This window comes from Myxine glutinosa, chromosome 11 (genome assembly GCF_964187855.1).
Source record: "Myxine glutinosa chromosome 11, kmMyxGlut1.1, whole genome shotgun sequence".
NCBI lineage: Eukaryota > Metazoa > Chordata > Myxini > Myxiniformes > Myxinidae > Myxine > Myxine glutinosa.
In genome coordinates this window covers 104,867,582-104,879,795 of record NC_136271.1, presented here as the reverse complement: position 1 = coordinate 104,879,795, position 12,214 = coordinate 104,867,582, and the positions used below count along the sequence as shown (strand labels likewise).

Here is a 12,214-nt window from a genome sequence, read left to right as displayed (position 1 = left end):
ATGAAATAGTGGTAGTTTATGTGTTCTCTGACCAAATTGATTAATAATTTAATTTTTTTATGATTATTATTTATTTATTTTCATTATTAATCATTTATTTATTTTCTTTCTCATTTGGCCAATATCTCAGGCACCTTTTGAGTTGGGAAGCTAATATTTGGACATGAGTGACCAAGTGATGTGGCTATCAAGGATATTTTTGATTTATTGATTAATCATTTCATCTATTAATTATTTATTGATTAATCGATTAATTATTTATTGAGTAATCAATTAATTATTTAATTTTTTATAAATGACTTATTTAATTAAATTTCTAAAAGATACATCTTCGGATGAAGCACTAGTGGTTTAGTTATGCGATTAGCCAATTGATTATGAAAATATTTTGTGATAATCTTTTATTGATTTTAATTATACAATTAATCAATCAATTAGTGTACACCTCTCCCTCCCAATGCAGCCTCAATGAGCTGCACTGCGGTATTGCCGGGCGCCAGAGGCGCCCCGGCAATGCCGCGCTGCAGCATATTTAATTATTTGGCATGGGGCGGTGTACTTTGAATGTATTTGTACTTGTTTGTTTGTTTGTTTGTTTGTCCGGGCGATATCTCAGCCATCCTTTGAGCTAGGAAGCTGAAATTTCGGCACAATAGTGAGCAAGTCCTTTGTCAAAAACGGTATTTCTTGTTTTTTGATTAATCAATTAATTGATGAGTTATTTAATTATTAGCGATTAATTAAGTACTTATTTAATTAATTAAATTTCATTTCTCTTCTGACCATTAACTCAGGCACCTTTTGAGTTAGGAAGCTGATATTTGGACATGCCAATGACCAGGTGATTTGGCTGCAAAGGCTATTTTTGATTTATTAATTAATCAATTAATCAATTAATCGATTAATTATTTGATAAATGACAAAAAAATTTTTTTTTTTAAAGTTACAGATTCTGATGAAATGGTGGTGGTCCTCTGACCGAATTGATTAATAATTTAATTTTTTATGATTATTATTTATTTATTTTCATTATTAATCATTTATTTATCTTCTTTCTCATTTGGCCAATATCTCAGGCACCTTTTGAGCTCAGAAGCTAATATTTGGACATGAGTGACCAGGTGATGTGGCTATCAAGGATATTTTTGATTTATTGATTAATCAATTAATCAATGTATCGATTAATTATTTAATTATTCGATTAATTACTAAAAAAATTTTTTTCCCCCCAGTTACAGATTCTGATGAAATGGTGGTGGTTTATGTGTTCTGTGACCGAATTGATTGATAATTTAATTTTTTAATGATTATTATTTATTTATTTTCATTATTAATCATTTATTTTTTTCTTTCTCATTTGGCCAATATCTCAGGCACCTTTTGAGCTGGGAAGCTAATATTTGGACATGACAGTGACCAAGTGATGTGGCTATCAAGGATATTTTTGATTAATTGATTAATCATTTCATCGATTCATTATTTATTGATTAATCAATGAATTACTTATTGATTAATCAATTAATTATTTAATTTTTTATTAATGACTTATTTGATTAAATTTCTAAAAGATACATCTTCGGATGAAGCACAAGTGGTTTTGTTATGGTATTAGCCAATTGATTAAGAAAATATTTTGTGATAATCTTTTATTGATTTTAATTATACAATTAATCAATCAATTAGATGTACATCTCTCCCTCCCAATGCAGCCTCTATGAGCTGCACTGCGGTATTGCCGGGCGCCAGAGGCGCCCCGGCAATGCCGTGCTGTAGGATATTTAATTATTTGGCATGGGGGCGGTGTACTTTGAATGTATGTGTACTTGTTGTACACCGCACCTTTCCTATGCCATCTCCAGGCATTGCAAATCGTCATTGCTGGGCACCGAAGGGGGCTCGGCAGTGACGCACGCTGAAAGGGAGTACTCAGTTTTCACTCTGGTTGTTTGTTGTACACCGCTCCTTTCCTATGCCATCTCCAGGCATTGCAAATCGTCATTGCCGGGCACCAAAGGGGGCTCGGCAGTGACGCACGCTGAAAGAGAGTACTCAGTTTTCACTCTGGTTTCTTGCTTTCTTGTTTGTTTTCTTTCTTGGTTGTCCGGGCGATATCTCAGCCATCCTTTGAGCTAGGAAGCTGAAATTTCGGCACAGTAGTGAGCAAGTCCTTTGTCAAATACGGTATTTTTTGTTTTTTGAATAATCAATTAATTGAGGAGTTATTTAATTATTAGCGTTTAATTAAGTACTTATTTAATTAATTAAATTTCATTTCTCATCTGACCATTATTAACTCAGGCACCTTTTGAGTTAGGAAGCTGATATTTGGACATGCCAATGACCAGGTGATTTGGCTGCAAAGGATATTTTTGATTTATTAATTAATCAATTAATCGATTAATTATTTAATTATTCGATTAATGACCAAAAATTTTTTTTTTTTTAAGTTACAGATTCTGATGAAATAGTGGTAGTTTGTGTTCTCTGACCAAATTGATTAATAATTTAATTTTTTTATGATTATTATTTATTTATTTTCATTATTAATCATTTATTTATTTTCTTTCTCATTTGGCCAATATCTCAGGCACCTTTTGAGCTGGGAAGCTAATATTTGGACATGAGTGACCAAGTGATGTGGCTATCAAGGATATTTTTGATTTATTGATTAATCATTTAATCGATTAATTATTTATTGATTAATCGATTAATTATTTATTGAGTATCAATTAATTATTTAATTTTTTATTAATGACTTATTTAATTAAATTTCTGAAAGATACATCTTCGGATGAAGCACTAGTGGTTTAGTTATGCTATTAGCCAATTGATTATGAAAATATTTTGTGATAATCTTTTATTGATTTTAATTATACAATTAATCAATCAATTAGTGTACACCTCTCCCTCCCAATGCAGCCTCAATGAGCTGCACTGCGGTATTGCCGGGCGCCGGAGGCGCCCCGGCAATGCCGCTCTGTAGGATATTTAATTATTTGGCATGGGGGCGGTGTACTTTGAATGTATGTGTACTTGTTTTCTTGTTTTCTTGCTTTCTTGTTTGTTTGTCCGGGCGATATCTCAGCCATCCTTTGAGCTAGGAAGCTGAAATTTCAGCACAGTAGCGAGCAAGTCCTTTGTCAAAAACGGTATTTTTTGTTTTTTGATTAATCAATTAATTGAGGAGTTATTTAATTATTAGCGATTAATTAAGTACTTATTTAATTAATTTAATTTCCTTTCTCTTCGTACCATTAACTCAGGCACCTTTTGAGTTAGGAAGCTGAAAAATGGACATGCCAATGACCAAGTGATTTGGCTGCAAAGGCTATTTTTGATTTATTAATTAATCAATTAATCGATTAATTATTTAATTATTCGATTAATGACAAAAAAATTTTTTTTTTTTAAGTTACAGATTCTGATGAAATGGTGGTGGTTTACGTGTTCTCTGACCGAATTGATTAATAATTTGATTTTTAAATGATTATTATTTATTTATTTTCATTATTAATCATTTATTTATTTTCTTTCTCATTTGGCCAATATCTCAGGCACCTTTTGAGCTGGGAAGCTAATATTTGGACATGAGTGAACAAGTGATGTGGCTATCAAGGATATTTTTGATTTATTTATTAATCATTTAATCGATTTATTATTTATTGATTAATTGATTAATTTATTTATTGATTAATCAATTAATTTTTTTATTTTTTATTAATGACTTATTTAATTAAATTTATAAAAAATTCATCTTTGGATGAAGCACTAGTGGTTTAGTTATGCCATTAGCCAATTGATTAAGAAAATATTTTGTGATAATCTTTTATTGATTTTAATTATACAATTAATCAATCAATTAGCGTACACCTCTCCTTCCCAATGCAGCCTCTATGAGCTGCACTGCGATATTGCCGGGTGCCGGAGGCGCCCCGGAAATGCCGCGCTGTAGGATATTTAATTATTTGGCATGGGGGCGGTGTACTTTGAATGTATCTGTACTTGTTTTTCATACTTTTCAATTAAAAATACCCCAAAAGTTTTAATTGTTCTGATCTGCTGAGACTGACATGAATCATGCTGATTATGTAATTCCCGTTGCAACTGTGTTTATATAGATTGGCTGATGCAACTTGTGAAACAAGATTCTTCCAAATTTGAAGAGTTTTCTGATCAACTTGCAACCTTGAGGAAGAAAGACGTGGATGCCGGCATTGCTAAACATGAAGAAGTAAAACTGTTATACCAGATTTTGCCTGTTCTTAACGGTAAGGCACACACTTGTCCTCAGAATATCTCATGTGGAATTGCATCACCCCACCTGCTGTTTTCTTCAGCGACTTGCCCTCTTGCTTTTCACACCAAACTGCCCGAAATTGTTAACAAACCACAGATATTTTCATCTTGGACATGCACAGCCATTTATGGATGGGAACACTTTGGATGGAACTTACAAAGACAGGATCCTTGATTATTTCAATGAGAACAAATTATGCTTCTCACATACACTGCTATTAAAAAGGGCATAATTTATTATCTGCAAGCTTCTACTATGAATGTGTATGTGTGTGGCATGATAGGCATGTTTTTACAGAGACCTCCTGGAGTTTTGTGATGTGGAATGTGATACACCAAAATTATCGTTATAATTTCCTTGGCTTATTACGCTAATTAACTTCAAATCATCTGAAGAATTCCATGTTTGTTAACGCACGCCATGTTGAGGTGTCTAGAGCAGTTTAATAGGTCCTTCCATGGCATGACATACCAATGACTAAATAAATAACAAAAATAATGATTACATTGTAACAAAAGCATATATTAATTAATACTAATAATATTAACAACAACAACAACAATAATAATAGTCGTATAATTTGGCAATAGTTATCACGAACGTATACACCCCCCGGACCCAGAGCCCAAGCACATATGCGTTTGGTGAAAGGGAAGCTAATTCTCAAGCAGTATGCCAGGCAGGTATGCTGGAAGGCCTTTAAGACCAATGAAATATGTATGTATATCTGTCTGTCTGTCACACTATTTCCTCCGACACGGTTAGGCAGAAATTCACCAAACTTGTTAGTTATGATCACCACATGGCAAGAAGGTGCAAGAGCCTGGGGGTGGGGTCAAAAGGTCAAATACTGAAAAAAACATTTTTCATTTGATTATTTACTTGAATAATCGTATAGTTCTCCATTGTTTGTTTAAATTTTCTTGGGCATGATGGACCTGTGCCATAACTTTCCGAGCATTACATTTGAAATGTTATGCCAGGGTGTTTTGTTTGTTTCATGATTCTCTCTTCTATGAGCTCTTCTTGCTCTACCACAAGCCTCTACTTTGTATACAAAATAACATCAATAAGATATTTGTTTTGAGTGGCAGTACAACCAAGCTCTGTATGCTTCAGCAGGCAATGATTGTGAGTTTGTTGGTACAAACTGGCTGCGCAACTGGCTTGAGAAAGGCGCGACAACACCACCCATGGACAACTCGCCCTTCCTTTGTCCACATGGTGGGCTGAGACTGTCCAGTGTGTGCAAGGTTAAGAGAATCAGCAAGAGGGCAGCATCTGTACTATACACTAACTATGGGGGAGGCCCACACCTTGATGGTAGGATGTACGGCTTTTATTTTTGTTGCTCTTATTTCACCCTCTTCCCTCCTCCCTCTCTATCCCCCCTACCTGCCACCAACTGATAGTTTTGCTGATGATGTACATTTATTTAAAATGTACATTTATACTTTACATTGATAAAATATTTGACTTTCTGGTTTCCCTCTTGATTTACAAAACTGATGAACCACTACTTGCTATTTGTTGCCTTCTTGATGATCTGCAATTGATTGAGTTTGGCCGAGGTCAGCTTCAGAACTTTTAAAATGCCTCAAGCATGTTTCTCGTTTATTAAGAAAGCAATTGTCTGGTTATTGTCCCCCGTCGCACCGCGGAGCGAAAGGGGGACTATGGTTTTCCCCTCTGTCCGTGCGTCCGTGCGGGCGTGCGTGCGTAAGCGAAGGACCGAATTCTACTTTGGTGTGTGGGTGCAACCCACGTCAAAATCCAAGATGGCCGCCGCCATGTATGTCTGATGCCATGTATGTCTGACGCCATGTATGTCTGAACCTTGTGAGCGGAATATCTTGAAAAATAAGCGAAGTACCAACTTCTCATCTGGTGTGTGGGTGTATCTAGGCATAAGGAAGAACGCTATTGAAAATTGTGTCGCCACGTCAAAATCCAAGATTGCCACCACCATATGTATGTCTGAACCTTGTGAGCGAAATATCGTGAAAAATAAACGAACTACTAACGTCTAATCTGGTGTGTGGGTGTATCCACGCATAAGGAAGAACGCTATTGAAAATTGGGTCGCCACGTCAAAATCCAAGATGGCCGTGTTGCGTCTTCCACTTTGCCAACTCACATCACTTGACCGACGGGGTACCTAGGCGTGTAACGCATGTTTAAAACTGCATTCACGTTGCAGCATCAAGTGAAACAAAAAAGTTGCTTTAAAAAAAGCTGGGGTTGTTTTATATTCTTTACTTTTGGTTCAAACATAGGTGAAACAATTATTTTAAACTTTGAGCCATCTTACTATAATTCACCAAATGTCCGTCTGTCTGTTCAAAGTTACCGTAAAAACTGCTGAACTGATCGCAAATATATTTTGGGTGGGTAATCCTGGGACGCCTGGGAGTAAAATAGGCTATTTAGTTTTCCCAATTTCAGCTTTGGTCTCCAGCATTCTCAGGTTTGGAGTCCCGCATAACATTCGAGTTCGCATAACGTTCATTGTGATGATGTTCTCATTGTAACGATGTTGTGGTGATGTCTGTGTTTACGGTAGTGTTTGACGTGACGGTGTGAACGTAATTTCGTAATGTTTTTCGTTTCGTTATCCTTTAATGAACGTTTAACGTTTAATGTTTAATGAACGTTTAATGCCCTTCGATGTCCGGGGCCGCACGCGCGCTACACTGGACGGGCCAGCGTGTACCTTGCCCTTCGCCGTCAGGCTCGGGTAAACCACTGAGCCCCATCCGTCACGGGGACTGGGGCTTGTTACAGTGTGTCATGAACGAGTAATTCCCAGTAAGCGCGAGTCATCAGCTCGCGTTGATTAATTCTCTGCCCTTTGTACACACCGCCCGTTGCTCATACCGATCGGACGGTTTGATGAGATCCTCGGATCAGCCCCTGCACGGGCCGTTCTCGGCTCGTGCCGGTGCACCGAAAAGATGAGTGAACTTGACTGTCTAGAGGAAGTAAAAGTCGTAACAAGGTTTCTGTCGGTGAACCTGCGGAGGGATCATTATCGGGACAACATGAGAGCGAGCGAGACGCGAGACGTACGTGGTACGTGATCGTCCATGTACTGTTTAGCCATGTACTGTTTAGATTTTGATGATTTGCGTGTGATATGATTCAATGGATGTTTATATGAATCGTTTAAAATAAAAAAGCCTTCAATTTCTGATATTTTACCTTTTCATTTGGGCCTTCCAATTGAAGCCCCGCCCTTAGGGCGGGTACTGTTGCTCGTTATAATTGATTGGAAATGAAGTTGTTTATACAACATTGCTGTGTTCTTTTGTTTGTCCTCAGAAATCCATGGTGTGTGTTTTTACAGAGTACTCTCCCTGCAAAACATGTGTGAGGGACTACTGTCAACTTCTACGCCTGAAAAGTAATCTTGTTTCGGACTGTCGCCAGATACTTCGTTTGCATTGTGGTCAACCCAGGTATGATTGTTTGCATGACCTTAATAAAAAAATTAAAAAAATACATTTATTAAAATACACTGCTGTGGAGAAATACTGAGAGGATATACAGGGCCTTCAGAAAGTATTCACATTTTCACATTTTGTTGTTACAACCTGAATTTAAAATGGATTAAATTGAGATTATTTTTTTTGTCATTGATGTACACATAATACCCCATCATCTCAAAGTGGAATTTTTCTTTAAATAAATTTTAACAAAATAATTAAAAGTTATATACAGAAATATCCAATTTACATAAATATTCACCTGAGTCAATACTTTGTAGAAGTCAATACCTTTGGCAGAGATTACAGCTTCGAGTCTTCTTGGGTATGTCTGTATCAGCTTTCCACATCTGGATTTGGGGAGTTTCTCCCATTCTTCCTTGCAGATTTGCTCAAGCTCTGTCAAATTGGATGGGGAGCGTCTTTTTTTTTTTCTTTTTTTTTTTGTATACAAGATCGAGGCTCGTGAAAGAGCAAACATTAATCGCACAAAAAGTCAAACCGACACACAAAACACAAAATAAGGGGAGCGGTAGGCAAGATGGGGAGAGATGGGGAAGGACACAAACACAACATTTGAGAGCAAGGACATCGAGAGAACTGTGGGAGGGAGAGGGCTTGGGGGCGGGGGGAGGTGGGAGAGGTATAAAACATATGGACACTGCAAGGACTTCCAGGAAAGAAGTTGGAATTGAAAAAAAGTGTATCTGGGGTAAAAATTAGCGGGGGTAGAAAAGATCAAGGTTTTGGATGGGGGAAGATAAGAGATGGTGGTGAACAGCTGATTTAAAGACCTGGAGGGAGGAGTGAGATTGGAGGGAGTGGGGGAGTTTGTTCCAGAGGCAGGAGAAAAGGGGGAAAGAGTGAAGGTGAGCAGAGAGCCTAGATTTTGGCAGTTTTACCATAAGAGGGTTGCTGGCAGATCTTGTGCTACCTGTAGGAATATTTGGGGGACAGAGCACAGAGAGAGCTGGGGGAGCAAGGCCGGAGATGAGTCGGTAAAAGACAGAAAGACCACCAAACCTGCCTGCGGTGAGTGAGTGAAAGGCCCTCGGAGTTGGCTTCATCGCAGGAGATTCCAATGATTCTGAAAGCTTTGGTTTCAACAGTGTGAAGCCGAGCTAGGTGTGAGGCAGGAGCACCGACCCAGAGGGGGGAACAGTATTCCATTGAGCTGCGGATGAAAGCCTTGTATATGGTGAGGAGCTCAGGTGTGCCAAGGAAGGACTTCGCACGACGGAGGATGCCCAGTCGGTGACTGGCTTTGGAGGCCAGTTTGGAAATGTGGTTTTCCCAAGAAAGATCATGGCAGATAATGAGACCCAAAAGCTTGAGCGACAGAACTTCTTGGAGAGGATTGTTGAGAAAGTGGATGGGAAGGTTTTCCAGTCAGTCTTTTCGGAGAGACATAGTAAGAGTGTGAGATTTGTCAGGATTGAAAGACATGTTCCACTTGTTTGACCAGTCTGTGATTTTGTCCAGGTCTGCAGAGAGTGAGGAGGCTGCAGACTGCCGATCTGAGGGATGACGAATGGAACGGCAGAGAGTGGAGTCATCAGCAAAGAGACAGAGAGGATTTTCCAGAGAGTCGGAGAGATCATTGATGAAGACCAGAAATAGCACAGGGTCCAGAACACTACCTTGGGGAACTCCAGCCAGAACAGGAAGGGGAGATGATACAAATCCATTCAGGGCCACGTTGACTACGACCAGATAGGAAGTCCGCAAGCCATGCGTGGAGATTTCCATGGATACCATAGGAGGAGAGTTTGGTTAGCAGAGCTGGGTGCCAGACCGTATCGAAGGCACGTGATATGTCAAGGGAGACGGCTCTGATTTCCTGTTTGGCATTGAGGACCTCCATCCATTGTTGAGACAGCAGAAGCAACATGTCCAGAGTAGAATGAGCAGCAATCGTCGTTGAGCAGCAATCTTCAAGTCTTTCCTCAGATTTACCAATGGGATTCAAGTCTCGGCTTTGGCTCGGCCACTCAAGGACTTTCATTCTCATTCTTGCTCTGAAGTCATTCCAGTGTTGCTTTGGCTTTATGCTTGGCGTCATTGTCCTGTTGGAACGTGAATCTTCACTGCGTAAATCTTCTTTTGCATTCTGAAGCAGGTGCACCACAAGGATTTGCCTGTATTTGGCTTCATTCATTGTTCCCTCTATCTTTACAAGTCTCCCAGGCCCTGCCGTTGAAAGCATCCCCGTAGCATGATGCTGCCACTACCATGCTTCACGGAGGGGATGGTGTTAGATGGGTGATAAGCAGTGCTCAGTTTCCGCCAGACAAGCTCTTTGCATTCAGGCCAAAGAGTTAAATTTCCGTCTCATCAGACCACAGAGTCTTTTGCCTCATGCTCTCAGTCTTTCGCATGCCTTTTTGCAAACTCCAGGCATGTTGTCTCATCCTTTTTTCTCAGGAGTGGATTCTGTCTGGCTGTCCGCTCACTTATACTTGCCTACAGGTCACAGTTTTATACCGATCTTCACGAAATGTAACCAAATGGTAGAGTTAGTGTTCCAACAGAATCCTATTGATTTTTTAGGTCAAAAGGTCAACATAGGCCAAAGGTCACCCACTTTTAATCGAATTTCTAAAATCCTCCATTTTCATCCGATTGACTTTAAATTAGAATAAGATTTACATATCAGCGAACTGAATTCAACCACCAACTATTTTTGAGATCAACATAGGTCAAAGGTCAACAACCATTTCAAATTTCTAAAATCCTCAATTTTCATCCAATTGACTTGAAATTTGAATAGTATTTTCATATCAGCGAACTGAATTCAATCACCATCTATTTTTGAGATCAGCATGGGCCAAAAGGTCAACATAGGCCAAAGGTCAACCACTTTTTTCAAATTCCTAAAATCCTCAATTTTCATCTGATTGACTTGAAATTTGAATAGGGGTTTCATATCAGCGATGTGAATTCAACCACCAACTATTTTTGAGATCAACATCGGTCAAAAGGTCAACATAGGCCAAAGGTCAACAAAAAAATTGTATTTCCTAAAATCCTCAATTTTCATCTGATTAACTTGAAATTTGAAGATGATTTGCATATCAGGTTACTGAACTGAACCACCAATTATTGTTGAGGTCAAAAGGATGCTCTCCTGAGTGCCATTCTACTTTGTTCTCTTTTGCGAAGTGTCTATTTCATGAGTGATTTTTCATTTGTTTGTCTGTCTGTCCGCACAGAATAAATATGATTTTCTCTGCAACCGTTGGTCCGATTGACAGGAAATTTTCACCATAGGGCACCCCCTCCTGTAGATTTTTAAAAATGATAATCATGACGTCATAAGTCACGTTGTATGTGTGCTATCTTGGAAAAAAAATGAAAAACTTTGCGCCTCTATATCTCCGAAAGCACTGCATAGAAAAAATTGAGACGTGGCTCATTGTGAAGAACTCTCCATGGAGAATAGCACATGTTAATAATGATGTCATAGATGCCTCCATTATGACGTCATAATTCGACAAGTACAAAACTTCATCCGATCAAGCTGACATTTAACGAGCGTCATCTCGGGATAAATTGGTGGAGAAAAAAAAAAATGATGATGTCATCAGTCAAATTGTTCGGCTGCCTTAATTGGTTTAACATAAAAGTCTTTCAACCACTAACGACACGTCCTGGCGAGAGTCTGCAATCTCTGATTGCTCTTTCTTGTTGTCCCCTGTCGCACTGCAGAGCGAAAGGGGGACTATGGTTTTCCCCTCCGTCCGTGTGTCCGTCCGTCCGTCCGTGCGTGCGTTCGTAAGCGAAGGACCGCATTCGAATTTGGTGTCGGTGCAACCCACGTCAAAATCCAAGATGGCCGCCGCCATGTATGTCTGACACCATGTATGTCTGAACCTTGTGAGCGGAATATCTTGAAAAATAAGGGAAGTACCAACTTCTAATCTGGTGTGTGGGTGTATCTCGGCATAAGGAAGAACCCCATTGAAAATTGGGTCGACACGTCAAAATCCAAGATGGCCGCCGCCACGTATGTCTGAACCTTGTGAGCGGAATATCTTGAAAATTAAGCGAAGTACCAACTTCTAATCTGGCGTGTGGGTGTATCTAGGCATAAGGAAGGAGGCTATTGAAAATTGGGTCGCCAGGTCAAAATTCAAGATGGCCGCCACCATATATATGTCTGAACCTTGTGAGCGAAATATCCTGAAAAATAAGCGAAGTACCAACGTGTAATCTGGTGTGTGGGTGTATCCAGGCATAAGGAAGAACGCTATTGAAAATTGGGTCGCCACGTCAAAATCCAAGATGGCCGCCGCCATGTATGTCTGAACATTGTGAGCGGAATATCTTGAAAAATAAGCGAAGTACCAATTTCTAATCTGGTGTGTGGGTGTATCTAGGCATAAGGAAGAACGCTATTGAAAATTGGGTCGCCACGTCAAAATCCAAGATG

General features: G+C 39.0%; 1 protein-coding gene across 17 annotated transcripts in view; it reads left to right on the top strand.

Annotated features, from left to right (window-relative positions):
* Positions 1-12,214, top strand: part of USP48 (ubiquitin specific peptidase 48) — a 250,247-nt gene that overhangs the window by 119,810 nt on the left and 118,223 nt on the right. For 11 of the 17 annotated variants that reach the window (XR_013625012.1, XR_013625013.1, XR_013625011.1 and 8 more), the window contains 3 exons: positions 4,119-4,268; positions 5,417-5,620; positions 7,644-7,755. Coding sequence is in view for 12 of the 17 variants with exons in the window: in XM_078786948.1 (XP_078643074.1) it covers positions 4,119-4,268; positions 5,417-5,620; positions 7,644-7,755 (466 nt within the window). In the remaining 5 variants the exon portion in view is untranslated. The remainder of the gene's footprint in view (positions 1-4,118; positions 4,269-5,416; positions 5,621-7,643; positions 7,756-12,214) is intronic. The other 6 variants (XM_078786944.1, XM_078786946.1, XM_078786950.1 and 3 more) reach the window with 1 other exon arrangement.